Raw genomic sequence first — 14,963 nt, forward strand, 5'->3', positions numbered from 1 at the left:
TATATATGAATCTCCAACTTTCATGAAACAGTATCGCTTGAGGCTAAGCACATGGAGACTACTGGTCAGATATTTTGGGTTCAAATTCCAGTTCTGATAGTAACTGTGTGACTGAATAATTTAACTTCTCTCGGCTTTAATTTCCTTATCTATGAGATGGGAGTGATAATTGTGCCTACTTTGGCAGGTAGTAGGGGGATTAAAAGAATGAATATAGGTAATGCAGTTCGAACAGTGCCTGGCACATAGTAAGAGTCAATAAATGTTTGCTGTTATTAGCTTCTTCCATTTTACAGCTCCCATGTAATTTTGAGATACAGAGGGCTCATCAAAGTGCGTGTCCCACAAGTGGCCTCCTGCCCCATACCTACAGCCCCACCATAAACTGCTTCCCTGTGCCACACCACACTAATAACAGGGGTGACTTGACCTTTTACAGGCGAGCACCCAGGAAGTGATGTCTGCCCCTCAAACGTGCATCAGGCAAATTAAGTTTTTCCTTGTGAATGGGAAAAACATTCTGCAATCTTGAAGGGCCTCCTCCAAAACCTAGAGAGATTAATGTCAGTAAGCCCTCTCCTTAAAAAAAATCTTTAAAAAAAAGTAAGCCCTCTCCTTCACTGTAAAGACCCACAAACACCCTAGAGATAATTCATGCAACTTTGAGATCCAGCAGTGTCATGATTTATTTTGCAACACTTTATTTTTTTAAAAAGATTTTATTAATTTATCTGACAGAGAAACACAGTGAGAGAAGGAACACAAGCAGGGGGAGTGGGAGAGGGAGGAGCAGGCTTCCCGCCGAGCAGGGAGCCCGATGCGGGGCTGGATCCCAGGACCCTGGGATCGTGACCTGAGCCGAAGGCAGACACTCAACGACTGAGCCACCCAGGCGCCCCTATTTTGCAACACTTTAAAGAAAGGCTCTACTCTTGATTGAGCCCCTAGCACCTCACAGGAACCTCTCCCCGCCCCCAGCCTGTCTTTGGGCCTCTTCCCCCTAACTTGGGCCATTCTGTACTGTCTCAAAGACTAGCAAACTCCGGATACAAGCGCACCCAGCAGGCACTCAGTATAATGCTCCCTAAGGGAACGAAGGAACAAATGAAGAAAGGAAGGAATGTTAACTGCGTTGCTATGCAGACGGGATGAAAGGAAAAAAGGAATGTTGGAGGGCCAAGCCGGCTGATGATTGGCTGGCTCCCCGCACAGGGTTGCGAGGAGAGCATGGAACGTACGAGAGGGTTTCTTTAGACCAGGAGGTCCCTACCCAGCAGGTCAGGACGTGGTGCGCAGGGAGCAGCACGGCAGAGTTTGCTGGTCCCAGGCGGGCGCGGCGGCTCTGCGGGCCCCGCCCCGCCCCGCCCCGCCCCTCGGCGCCGCGGCCAAAGCCGGCCAGACGGCCGCGCCGGAGCCTGCGCACTGGGCCTCCAGCGCCACCAGCGGTTGCAGACGCGGCTGCTCGGAAGATGGCGGAGCGTGCCGGCGCCGGCGGCAGCACATCCCTAAGGGGGATGCGCGAACGGATGGGTGAGCGGCCTGGCGGCTCCCGGGGGAACTCGGGCCCGCGCGGGAGGCGGGCTTCTCGAGGCCCCGGGGACCGTTGGAGCGGCGCGGAGGGCGCCAGAAAACTTTACTCCGGGGTGGCCTCGCGCCGTCCGGTCCTCTCCTCACCCGCCCCGGAGTTCCCCTGGACGGGAGAGAGAACCGTTGTGGGACGGGGGTGGGGGGAACGGCCGGCCGGCACCACCGACGGCCGAAGTCCGCCGCCACCGGCGGAACCCCGCGGGCGGGGCGCGAGGGAACTAACGGGCGCTGTGGGCGCGGGGGGGGGTGGGGGGGTGGTGGAAGGGCCTGGGACCCCGGACCCCGCGGACGGTCCCGAGCTCCGCCTGCCGTTGGGGGGCGGTGGACGCCCGCGCAGCCGCCGAACGGACGCGCCACAGCCCGGGATGTGCGGGCGCCCGCCCAGAGCCCGCGCGCCGGGGCAGCCCTTGCAGGCTCCGAGAGCCGGGAGTTTTCCCTCTGCGCGGGGCGCGCGCGCTCGCATCCTCTCCCACGGTCGCAGTCCTTGCCTCTCCCAAGGGCTTAATCTGCCGCACCCTCCCGGTCAGCGTCGGGTGAGGACGGAGCCCTGGGGGGCTGTTGCTTTGAAAGTTGGAGGAAACTTGCCTCTCCGCTGCTCCTGATTTGCCTGCCTGTAGCACATGACTTCGCCAAGATGTCACCTTCCGTGGGACATCTTGCAGACCCTAGGCTTCAGTGAACGGGAAGCAGCACTTCAGTGTGCTTTCTTCTAAACTGGTCCCAACGCCAAAATGTTTTCCCCCCTAAAATCGTTAATTTTATAAAATTTGGCAGCGCATTGCTTAGCCCAGGAGACTGCTCCGCTAGCTGAGGGAAATGGTATTTCTCGCTTTTGGGAGATTACTTGCTGTTCTCAGGCTAGTTTCCTATTACTATGAACTTGAGAATAAGACGATCTTAAGTGATTTTATTGAAATCCTTAGGGATTTTTTCATTTGCAGTTGAAAAATTGGCTGCGAACGGGGAGGCTTTGTGTCACTTCAGATTACTTCGAATCAACTTCCCAACGTATCAGAAGCAGATACACTTTCCTCTTTACCTTGAGAATCAGAGTTTGCAGTAAATTCGGATTGTTTTATTGTTGACACCTAAGGCTCTCTGCCGTTGGTTTATTTCAGTGATTTAAAGTAACCAACATTCTGGATAACCCGCCTCCCAAGCATTTTTGGGTATTGAATGTTGTGAAGTATTTTAAAATCTTGTATGAGACCGTTGATTGGATTCACAGTATTTCAAGCCAAAAACTTAGTCATGCAAAAAGGGCTTAACCCAGAACCCTAATTGACTCCTTACTGCCCATTTCCTATTAGGAATTGAAAACATCACATGCTATATGTTAGACTTTTCACAGAGTACCAGCTTTAACTAGATTTGCCCTCATGGTCTCAGCATTTTCCTGAAGGGGACAAGGAGTCATTGAAATGTTTTGCCACTTTGTGGCAAATGAAATGCCTCTGTGACAGTTGCTTTTTATTCTGTTATCCAAATAACCGTGAGTAGCCCTGGCTCTGTTAATCTGGTCAATTTTATTTCCTGCTGGGAGCCTGGCTCCAAGAGTTAAAACATTGTCCCTGAACAAATAACTTCTCAGGTGCAAGAATTATGTACATTCATTGAATTATGTTTTCTGTGCATAGCACTGTGCTAAGATTGTAGCATACTGAAGAAATACACTTTTTAGAAATTTTTATTTACTTGAAAGGGGGAGGGTGGGAGCATGAGGGGGGGGAGGGGGGTGGGTGCTGAGCAGAGGGAGTGGGAGAAGTGACTCCCCGCTGAGCAGGGAGCCTGATGTGGGGCTCGTTCCCAGGACCCTGAGATCATGACCTGAGCGGAAGGCAGACACTTAACTGACTGAGCCACCCAGGTGTCCCAAAATACACTTCTTTTAACAAAACATGTGTTTTATATTTTTATATATGATTAAGATAATTTATGTGAATGTTTCAACCTGATGAGCGTAAGAAACTTTGCCACTGACTTGTTACCTTTTTTGTTTTTCTAAATTCACAAGTAATTTCTAAGTTTAGGGTAAGTTACTCAGAATACTTTAAACAAATACAGAAAAAGCTACTAAGATTGAGTCAGATCATTATAGAATTTTAGAGCTGGAGAAACCTTAAGGTTCTCAAGTCCAGCACCCAGAGTCCTAGCTATAAAATCCTGGGCAGCTTCTACAACTTGAATGTGTATTCGAATAGCTTAACAGTTTTCCAAGTAGCCATTCCACTGTAGATAGCTCTGAATGGTAGGAAACTGTCTGTAATTTACTTTAAGACATGCTGTCTTTGAGGAGTTTTTTGTTTTGTCTTAAATTTATTTTTTAGTGATCTCTCTACCCACTATGGGGCTCAAACACAGGACCCGGAGATTAAGAGTCTCATGCTCTTCTGACTGAGCCAGCCAGGTGCCCCAAGACATGCTATCTTTGGATTGGATCTAGGGATCTTTAGGAAATCTCAGCCCTATGACTTTGTTGCTGTTTTAGACAAAACTACTTGAATCTGCCTTATTTTTGTGTGCCCCTAATTGCAGATATCTTTGATTTCCTTTTTTTTTTTTTTTTTTTTAAATATTTTCCCACCCTCTTCCTTGCCTAATGACTGTCCTAATGCCATGAGGAGAGATCCTTGGTATGGGTGGAATGGATCTGCCGGGACTATGCCACTCTCAACTGCTCAGCTTTGAATGAGAGTGGATCTAGGACAGAGGCAGCAGCTGTGGGAAGAGGGGTCAGGTATTGAGCTGCTGGAACAGTCTACTGCTAGACCCCCCCAGTGCACTATATCCAGCAGGAGCCCATGATAGGAGTTTGTGGCTATTGCAGCTGCTTATTCTGTTTTCCGAATAACAGTGAGTAGCACTAAATCTGTTAATCTGTAACAATTAGTTTCATAGTGTAGTGGTTCTCTGCCACAATCATAGCCATTCTATTAAAAAAAACAAACCTTTCAGTCATTTTTTGCGATCTACGCCCTTTGCTACCTAATAAAAATACTAGTTTATGTGATCTAATATTTCTAATGAGTACAGAAGAAAGGATCTTGGGGAAGAAAGGTCATGGTGAAGTGGGGCTACAGATGTTATGTTGAATTCTGAGTGATATCAAGAGCAACAGCTGTGGCAGACAACAGAATTGCTGAATAAATATTGGGATGAGTATTTATCATTGGCATCTCATGGGATTAAGCATTTTGAAGTGATTGTGCAGCTTTAGGAAGATTATTACCGTACTTGAACTAGTTGCCACGGAAAAGTGTTCTTCCTTTGTTGTGTTTAACTTGCCCTGGTGACACAGATCCAGTGTGTATTGGGGGGGGGTTGTGTGTGGCAGAGAGAAGCAGAAATTTCCAGTATATTGAAGTTGCTAATGAGCTAAGATGCTTTATCTCCAAAAGAAGCCTCAAAATTTCAATGACCTCTTTTTAAAAAATCTATTAAATGTAAAGCATTCTTTAACTTTGGCATCTTTAATGGTGCCTATTTTTGGTTCATTTCATTCTGAGGCTTTTATTGGGCTAGATATCCAGGATGATTGAGTTTTTAATTAATTTTCCCCTCCTAGGAGGAGAATGGTTTACTTGCATTGTCTTTCACATGTTTTTTTCTAAATTTAGGCCTTTCTTAGTCACAGCATATAGTGCTTTATTTTAAAATATTTGCATTGCTGTATTTTCAAAGTCTGTTTTAAACCAAAACACCTATATTTCATTTACTTATTGTTGAGTCAACATTTAGATCTTAATTCCTTCTTTGTGATGTTTTAAACAGAAGTAACTTTAGAAGTAGCAGAGGTGGGAATAAAGAACTAAGTCGTATAAAGGTTAATGTGGGTTTTGTACAGTCTGGTCCTTGATAAGAAGTAAAGTTTTTTCTTAATCTACAATTGAATCAAGGTCTGGCTTCACCAGTTACTACCTGTGTGATCTGGGAAAGTAATGTTTAGCTTCAGTTTTTCTTATCTATAAAAAATATAGGATTGTTAGAATTTAATGAAGTCATACAAATGAAAAGAATTTCGTAAATGGTGAGGTGATATACATTATTTGTTATAGCAATTTTTAGGAAAGTACCATAAATATAGATTAAGGTTCATATTTCCGTTTTAGTAATAAACTCTATGCATTTTCTTAACTTCCAGGCAAAAGGTAACTTTTTTCTTTAAGATTTTATTTATTAGAGAGAGAGAGAACATGACTGGGGGGGTACAGAGGCAGAGGGAGGGGGAGAAGCAGACTCCCCGCTGAGCAGGGAGCGGGATGGAGAATGGATGCAGGGCTCCATCCCAGGACCCTGAGATCATGACCTGAGCCACCCAGGCGCCCTGCAAAAGGTAACTTTTAACTTTAATTTGGGATTCAGAATTAGTATAGGAACTACAGAAATAACTGTAGTATACTTAAACTGTACCTTACTGTAGCTTTAAAATGAATGGTAAGTGAATTCCTTCATTCAACGGAGTTGAATAAAATACTCTGTTCAAAGTTCAGACATAAAGCCTTTCTCTCATTGCCTGGACATTTTAAATAACTTCTAGAGCCTGTCCTTTTGGTGAATATATTTCTTGCCAGTGGGAATTTGGATATGAAGTTCTATGAAGTTCTAAAAATCAGACTTGAGGGTGCCTGGGTGGCTCAGTTGGTTAAGCGACTGCCTTTGGCTCAGGTCATGATCCTGGAGTCCCTGGATCGAGTCCCGCATCGGGCTCCCTGCTCGGCGGGGAGTCTGCTTCTCCCTCTGACCCTCCCCCTTCTCATGTACTCGCTCTCTCTCAAATAAATAAATAAAATCTTTAAAAAAATAAATAAATAAATAAATAAATAAAAATCAGACTTGATATTATTACCACATTAACCTTTAAATTATTTAGTTCATTATTCCTACCACAGCTAATTCTGAGGTTACTGCTGTTTAATAAGATCTTTAAATATGGTAAAATTGTACCTTTCGAGAGAAATTGTCCTTATGGTCAGGTAATTTGTGCCAAAATAGGAACTTTCTTTGGGATTTCTAAGCAGGAAAACGGAATGTGCAAAACCAACTGTTGTTTTTTCTGTGCTCACATAGAGATGTCACAAGTGGGAGAGAGTGTAGGAGGGTTTAATTAATTTATAGACTATGTTTAAGAATTGTTCCTAACATACTAGTATGCAAATTCAGAGGATAATCTGTGGTCCACAAAATTGCTGGTAGTTGAAGTAAGCTGAGAAGAGTCTAATCTTCAAATTTAGCTAAATCATGGATTATCTGAGTTGTTAGGTCTCTGGGGTAAAAAAAAAAATTCCTTTTTCCCTTTGGAAATAGTGGTCCCTATGGCAGCAATTATGATGTCACTTTCAAGGTAAAATGACTGTAAAATGACTCCCAGATATCTTTCCTCAGTGGCAAGGAACATCTCAGAGTCCTTTCATTCTTTAAGGACAATGACAGCTACTCTGTTCCTTTAATTATTTTAACTGCCCATCTTCAACTGTTATATTTTTTCCTGATATATAGAAAACAGAATTGTGTGCAGTATCACAGGGGCATATTTCCTGTGCTTTCACAAAGGTAGAGGAGAGTTTTCAGTGTTAATCTCCAGATCTTCCTGAAGATGCCCAGCATTGTGGGGCATTTTGGATACAGCCATAAATGGAATTAAAGGGCTCAGGAATCCCCTATAATAATTGGTGTGTGTATCATCCTGGCATTTGTTTTTCTTACTCTCCCTCAAATTGTGCTCCCCTCATCTTGTATTTCACCTTTATTGAAGTTATTTACCACTTTTGGGCCTGTTTTACAAGGCATGTGTAAATTTATCTTTGTTTGCCTGACATTTTTCTACCTAGAATAATACTCTCTCAATGGAAATTCCTTGAGTGCTTCTCCACTTTCCCTGCATTAGAATAGAGCTTTTAGCAACTGGAAATGCCTGGGCCTCCATCCCAGAGACTGGGGGTGGGGAAAGGCAGGCATTGCTCATATCTTTAAAGCAACGTAGGTGAAGAAAACCCCACATCTAGGTAATTTATAAATGTACTTTTTAATATTGGGCCCAATCTCTGAGGATCTCACTGTTGACACTTCTGCTTCCAAATTCAGATCCGTAAGCACCAAGTCTTTTCTAAATTCTCAGTTTATGGTAAAACAGTTTTTCCAATTCTGTCCCGGTTCAGTTTTTCTAGTACTTGGTGTAATGTCTTGTCTGAGGCATTTTTGAAAGCTATTAATCATTAGCTCCTACTCATCCACAAGCTTGTGCTGCCACTCCCACTAACAGCTCTCTTTAAGTCCACAGATAGGCTGGCACATCCACAAGAAACAGCTTTGATTTTTTCTTCAACTGTTGTTGAACATCACAGGAACTCAATATGGCTTTGTTGTTGACCTGGATTAATCTGTCATGATTTTGTCTTCTAGATGAGAGATGCTATCCTCTATCATCAAGGATGATTGCTGGAGCTTTGTCTCCCCTTGTATTAGCTGTTTGTATTCATAGTATCTAGTCCCTTCCCTTTATCTCCCTGTATTCTAGTTGCTGCTGCGCACGCCATTGCTGAAGAAAGACGGAGTCAGAGTGGTTTCTGCCCCCTTCCATCTCAGTCTGCAAATATAAGATCAGCTTTTAAACCAGGTGTAATTTCTAGAATGTTTTTTGATAGATGTCAGAGTGTCATGTCATTAAAATCGGATCTATTAATGCCTTACTATATTTCCTTTTTTGTTTTTAGTAATCGATGGATCCGTGCTTAAGAGTGTTGTGAAGCAGAAGCTGGCAAAAGAACGTAGAGAAGAGAGGACCAGACAGCAAGAAGGTATATTTTAGACTTTTTTAAAAAATCGGAATGAATAAGTTTTCTGTCAAGGTTACGTATTTTCAAAGTGATTTTATCTACTTTTCCTGATCCGTTTATATCATAGATTACATTTTTTCTAGGATGTATTATATTGGATTCAATAATTATACTAAGGCAGATAAAGAAGGCCTATGAAAAATATTTGATTAATTTTTGAAGTAGTAGTTTCTGTTATCTCTAATTTTCTGAACACTAAGGTCTGAACATTTCAACATTTGTAGAAACAAGCAGAATGGGGTTTCAATAAAAATGATTCTCAAAAGGAAAATGAAGTTGCTAATAATCCTAACATAGGCTTCTCAAGTGTAAATTAGGATCTAAAAGAATAATCTTTTTACACCTCAAGAGAATGCTTTTCTCAACTACTACCCATTTTTCTCTAGCCTTTGAAATCCCTTGACAAAACTTGTGCTCAGCTTTATTCAAATGGATATCATTTGTCTTTGTTTTGGTGAGGAGTTATTTCTTCCTGGAGCTCTTAAGGAGAGTATTTTAGAACTGCATAGATGCTCTCCAGGCTTTAGTGAGGGGAAATCTGACACAGGAAAACATCATGCTGTTCCAAGTGTGGTGTCGAACTCCGTGAATGTAAAACTGGCATGCTTAAATACGGTCTGCATAGCTGAGGCCTTTGAAAGAAGTTTCCTAGTAGAAGGAGAAAAAGAACATTCTGGCCATGTGTTTTCTTTTTAATTCTCATTTTAATGTATTTAGCATGTTAATCTGGTGGGGTTTAACTTCAGCTCAAATCAGCAGAAATATCACATGAAAAAATATTTGTTTTTAATTTGGAATTTTCGTTTGGACAGGATATGAGGGTCATCTAAGCCATCTCTGTTCTCTGGAGTTAAATGAACACCCAGTGCAAATGCTTCTTTAGTGGCCATTCTCGTTCACTTATATAATGTAATAGTTTGTTATTAGCGTAGGTCATGTTATTTTTAAGAAAGAGAAGGCGATATATTAACTTTGTGGATTGTGGAAAACTTAAATATTTTCTTGGCTCTTACACCTCGAAAATGTATTTGGAATATTTCAGCTAATAAGGAAACACAACTGCTTGAAAAAGAAAGAAAGTCCAGGATCCAGTATGAAAAACAGTTGGAAGAGAAGCAACGAAAACTGAAAGAACAAAAAGAAAAGGATGAGCAGCGGAGAATATCTGCAGAAGAAAAAAGGAAACAAAAATTACAGGAAGAAAGGGTACAGTACATGTTTCCTAGCCTGTTAGTCAGATGCCACACGGTGTAGCCTGGCACTGGAATACTTTTTTCTTAGCCTTTCACTGCCTTTCCTGCCCCCCCGCCTTCCCGCCAAAGGACCCAGCCCCAGTTCTCTCTTCTTCCCTTCAGCAGTAGAGCCTCTTGTCCCTGTCCTCTCAGATCCCTGAGTGTCGACCTGCTAGCTGAGGTAAAGAGGAGCCTCACAGGCCCAGGAAGAGAGCCCTTCCACCCTCCGGGATGTGGCCCACTGGTGTCGAGGCCCAGGGTTTGCTCTGAGCTCTGTACCAGCGCTCTCGTGTTCACAGACCCGTCGATAGGCCCCCATCTTACTTCTCACAGGGTCTCCTCGGACTTGAGCGCGGGCCAGTCAGATGACGGTGCTTGCTCTCCCATCTGGCTTCCCCTGCCTTTCTGCCCCGCGCGCTCTTCCTCCCTGCCGTGCTGGGGCCCTGCGTCTCTCTTTACCTTCCTGGACTCTTGGTGTCTGGCACTCTGTTGGTATGAGTCACTGCCTTCATGATGCCCTCTCTTTCCCCTTCTGTTCCTCTTCAGTCAGTTTGTCTTTTAGTGTCCGTACTTGGGCATTTAAAGGCTGTCTTGTTCTGACGCTCTCTGACACCAGAGTTTTCTCCTGTAGGTCATTCCACTACTTTACTCTGAGGATCCTTGGCTCCTTGTGAATCTGCCATGGTCTCTGGGACACCATTCTCTTTCTTCCTGGCATTCTCTCTTTTGCTTTATTCCAGTGATTCTCAAGGGTCCCTAAGTCTTTGTCTTCTGGTACTCCGGCTGACTGTGACCTTTTTCAGCCTGAGGCGCCTTATTTTTCCTTCCTCTTTGTCTTAGGTTTTTTCTCTCTCTCTCTCTCCACCCCCCCCATCTTTGGGCTTTCTGCCTATTCTCTCAGTATGTGTGTTTTTATCTCTCCCTCTTTTCTTCTGTTGCTCTTATTTTTTTTTTTTTTAAGATTCACTTATTTGAGAGAGAGCGTGCGCAAGAGAGCAAGCAGCACGAGTTGGGGGAGGGGCAGAGGGAGAGACTCTCCAAGCAGATTCCCTGCCAAGCGTGGAGCCCAGTACAGGGCTGGATCTCAGGATCCATGAGGTCATGACCTAAGCTGAAACCAAGAGTCAGACACTTAAAACTGGCTGAGCCACCCAGGTGCCCCTGTTGCTCTAATTTTAAATTTTCTTTTTCTGTCCTTTCTTTTTGGTTTCATTTGTCCCCATGAGGCTTCTTCTCTGCGGGGCTCACTCTTTCTCCTTGTGCACACAGTTGCTCTCAACACACCTCACCCCCAGCCCCTGCCCCATCTGTGGCTCTTCCTTATTCTAGGACTGTTCCCATGCCATTTCTTCCCCACCCATGGTCCACTATCCCTTCTCTCTCTTTCTGTACCTTTTTCTATGGTGGTTTATGCTGTTTTTTTCATATTCCAGTATTTTCGTTCAGAATTTCTATCACTTGCCATCTTCCTCTGTGAAAGAGCTCCTTAATTTACTTCCGTGGTGAAGAGAATGAAGGCCACAGATAGAGAGATTTGAACTAAGAGACTGAAAGAATGTAAAACAGAACACTGCACAGTGTCCCTGGAGGAGAGAGACTCCCAGGGACCGAGAGAAAAAAGACAATCTTAGCGAAAGAGGAACCTGAGAGAGATCCCAGAGAAAATGTGATAAAACGGCACTGCAGAGGAGGAGGGAGCCAGAGGTGTGGTGGGAGAAAAGAGGCAGAGGGACAAGGAGAAAAGGGGCAAAAGAGAATCAGCCTCACAAAACTAGTGTGGTGGAGGGAGGGTGGTCCCCGACAGAGCAGGAAGGGTCCATGGGACACTGTGACCAGCTTGCACATAGAGAGAGAATGATTCCTTAGAGCAGGGGTGGTGCCGAGGAGGGGGGAGTGTGGACAGGAGACCTGTAGGAACCACAGATGCTAGAGGAACCTGAGAGCACAGAGGGCCAGTGCATTTGGAAGCAGGGGCATAGGGTTCTTAGGAATCAGAAATGTTTCAATAACACAAGACGAATCACTGTTTTCAGTCTTTATTATACTTTCTGGGTTTTCAGTAATTTGAGCAACTTACTTTCTGTTAAAAAATATAATTGTAAAATATTGCCATTAGATACATTTTACTTTAAGAATTGCAGTTGCTTTTCTCCTCAGAGAATATGGATGACTCTCCATTTTCCTAGTATGTTTATCTTTTCCCTCAGAGAAATGGTGGGGGCATTGTAAGGATGATGTTGCTATGAAACGGTCCTTGTCAGGGAAGAATAGAAAGCCTCCTGGCCCTGCAGTTGATTTGCTTACCTGAGTATAGTCCACGGTCTGTTACAGCACAAGGACTTGAAATATCAGAAAGGAAAACCAGGCATGCCTCTTTCTGGCAGTGGGGTTGTTTTGCCACAGTGTGGTGTTTACAGTTGAATAGCTATTATCCTGAGCCCTTGCAATTAAAGTTGAGGTCAAGGGGCACCTGGCTGGCTCAGTCAGAAGAGCCAGCTTGACACTCTTGATCTTCTGAGTTGGAGTCCCACGTTGGGTGCAGACATGACTTAAATAAAGAAAACTTAAAAAAAATGAAGTTGAGGTCAAGACAGACACATCGATTATCTTTCTTTTAAACTTTATTATCACTAGAATTTAAGATGTTACAAACATGGGTATTATAGATGATTCTGGCATAGATTTCACTTATGTGTGTGTTAGTTGATTTTTTTCCCTGCCTGATTCTACAAAGAATTTGAGGTGTATTTTATTTTATTTTATAAGGATTTTATTTATTTAGAGAGTGAGCAGGGGGAGGGGCAGAGAGAGAGGGAGACAGAATCCCAAACAGACTCCATGTAGAGCGCAGAGCCCAGTGTGGGGCTCCATCCCATGATCCTGAGATCATGACCTGAGGCAAGATCAAGAGTTGGACGCTTAAGTGACTGCACCACCCAGGCGCCCCTTAAGGTGTATTTTAAAAAACATACCACAGGGGCACCTGGGTGGCTCTGTTGGTTAAGCATCTGCTTGGCTCTGGTCGTGATCCCAGGGTCCTGGGATTGAGGCTCGCATCGGGCTCCCTGCTTCTCCTTCTCCCTCTGCCTGCCACTCCCCTTGCTTGTGTGCATTCTCTCTCTCTGTCAGATAAATTAATGAATGAATGAATTAATTAATTTCCTAATGATATAAGCAGAGGGAAGCACAGTCTGTTCCTCAATTCATATCCACAGGATTAAAACCTGTTATTTAAGAGAAGCATTGACATTGATTGATACCAGAAATATGGTCTTCAATTATTTATTTTTTTTGGTCTTCATTTTTAACTATTACCTGATGCCCCCCCCCCAAATTTTGCTTGATACAAAAATTTGGTAATGGGTTGGTTTTCTAATCCACAGATCTAAATTATACTAACCACTATAATGAATGTGTAAAAATTTGTTGGCATTTATTTTAAATAGGAGAAATTTAAAGCTATTCTCTATCGGACATCAGAACGGAGCAATCGTGTTGATCATCGTCAAAAAAGATGGTCATGGGAAGGCTCTACATCCATGAACCCAGAAACCAAAACTGGTAATTAATAACCACTGTTTAAGTTCATTCATGTTCATATTTAGATATTGGCTATTGCTGCAAGGTTGCATTTACAACAAGGTTTTGAGCTTTGTATCTTAAGTGAAAATGCTGCCATGTGTGTGGTGTGCACAGTAAATTTATGTTTAAATTTATGTCATGTGAAACTGCAGAAGAAATTTTATTATCATTTTATCCAGTATATCCAAAATCTTACCATTTAAATTTGTAATCTCTGTAAAAATGATTAAGCTTTATGCAGCTTTATCCAGTGCATATTTTAAAAATAAGTCTGCCCCATTTACTATTGAGGGTACTCTAAATTTTCCTATAAATGGACAGAATTCTACAGTATCATAAAACCCAAATTTATATTATTTGTAAGGAATGACAGTGAACATTGTGCACCTAATTAATGCACATACTCCATAGAATTACATCATGAACATACTTTGTTTCAGCTAAGGATGCTTTAAGTATGAGTACAGTAAATATTACATCTTTTCTCAGCTAATACACGTTCTGTATCAACTGAAAAACTTGAACAAGAGACTTCTGGTTTACACAAACAAACGTCTGTGTCATCTGCAGGTCTTCAAAATTCTGTTGCAAAGAGTAAGTAGTTATTTCATGTATTCTGAATTTTAAGCCAATGAAATAAATTCTTTATATCTTTTCACAGTACCACTTATCCTTTAGATTGTGGAACATTTAGATGTATTTCAGAAGAGCACCACCTTGTTTTATAGTAGATAGAGATGATCATTACTATTTTGTATTTTCATCAGTATTAATCCTTGTTTCATAATTTGCATATGAATCATCAGAGGGGTTTGTTGAGTTCAGGTAGCCCAAACTGAAACATATTTTGACCAAAAGACATTGCCATTACCTGGCACAATAACTTCTTAAAAAAGTGATTCATAGTGTACCTAACCAGTAAATGAAATCCTTTTTCCTAGAGAGTAGCTAGACTGGTCATTCAGTTTCCATTAAGTTTCACGAATATCACCTCATTTAAGGGAAACGTTAGCATATGTACAGCAGTGGACAGGTTGATCTGCTTCACATGTGTCATACTTGTTTATTCATGACAACCTTGTAGAGGTGACAGGCAAGTGTAATTACCTTCCTGGCTTTAGAGTTAAGACCTCAAGAAATTCAGTGCTCTTTACTCTGTCATGCTTATGGTTTATATTTTGGTCATTTGATAGATGGATCATGATGTTGAAATTGCACATTTCAATAATAAGCCTGTGTTTTCCTCCAAAGCAAATAAAGTGGTACCCATGTTTAATGAGCAAAGCATTGCTAACCTCTACTTTACAACTCTTCGTAGTGCTAATGTGGTGGTGTTTTTTTGTTTTTTTTTTTAAGATTTTATTTATTTGACAGAGACACACACACAGAAGGAACACAAGCAGGGGGAGTGGGAGAGGGAGAAGCAGGCCCCCCGCCGAGCAGGGAGCCCGATGTGGGGCTCGATCCCAGGACCCTGGGATCATGACCTGAGCCGAAGGCAGGCGCTTAACGACTGAGCCAACCAGGCGCCCCGCTAATGTGGTGTTCTTGAAAAGACAAAGAGATTATCTACTATGACTACCTCAGATAACCTTTTGCTTCTGGTGTTTGCCCTTTTAATTAGTGTTCTTTTTTAAAAAAAAATCCTTCACCTGACTGTCAGTGACCATTTCTGGCTTGTTGTGCATGGTGCTTCCCACTGATAATTGAAATGGATTAGGCAACCATA

The 14,963-nt window shown here is 42.8% G+C and overlaps 1 protein-coding gene across 8 annotated transcripts in view; it reads left to right on the top strand.

The window, feature by feature from the left end:
• Positions 1 to 1,420: 1,420 nt before the first annotated feature.
• The window catches only part of MAP7D3 (MAP7 domain containing 3), a 33,943-nt gene continuing 20,400 nt past the window's right edge, over positions 1,421 to 14,963 (top strand). For 7 of the 8 annotated variants that reach the window (XR_004302290.1, XM_032428314.1, XM_032428316.1 and 4 more), the window contains exons 1-6: positions 1,421 to 1,530; positions 8,102 to 8,200; positions 8,298 to 8,381; positions 9,463 to 9,626; positions 13,099 to 13,213; positions 13,724 to 13,828. Coding sequence is in view for 7 of the 8 variants with exons in the window: in XM_032428314.1 (XP_032284205.1) it covers positions 1,470 to 1,530; positions 8,102 to 8,200; positions 8,298 to 8,381; positions 9,463 to 9,626; positions 13,099 to 13,213; positions 13,724 to 13,828 (628 nt within the window). In the remaining variant the exon portion in view is untranslated. The remainder of the gene's footprint in view (positions 1,531 to 8,101; positions 8,201 to 8,297; positions 8,382 to 9,462; positions 9,627 to 13,098; positions 13,214 to 13,723; positions 13,829 to 14,963) is intronic. The other variant, XM_032428317.1, reaches the window with a different exon arrangement.

The sequence above is a fragment of the Phoca vitulina genome, unplaced genomic scaffold (assembly GCF_004348235.1).
Source record: "Phoca vitulina isolate PV1807 unplaced genomic scaffold, GSC_HSeal_1.0 scaffold39, whole genome shotgun sequence".
Taxonomy (NCBI): Eukaryota; Metazoa; Chordata; class Mammalia; order Carnivora; family Phocidae; genus Phoca; species Phoca vitulina.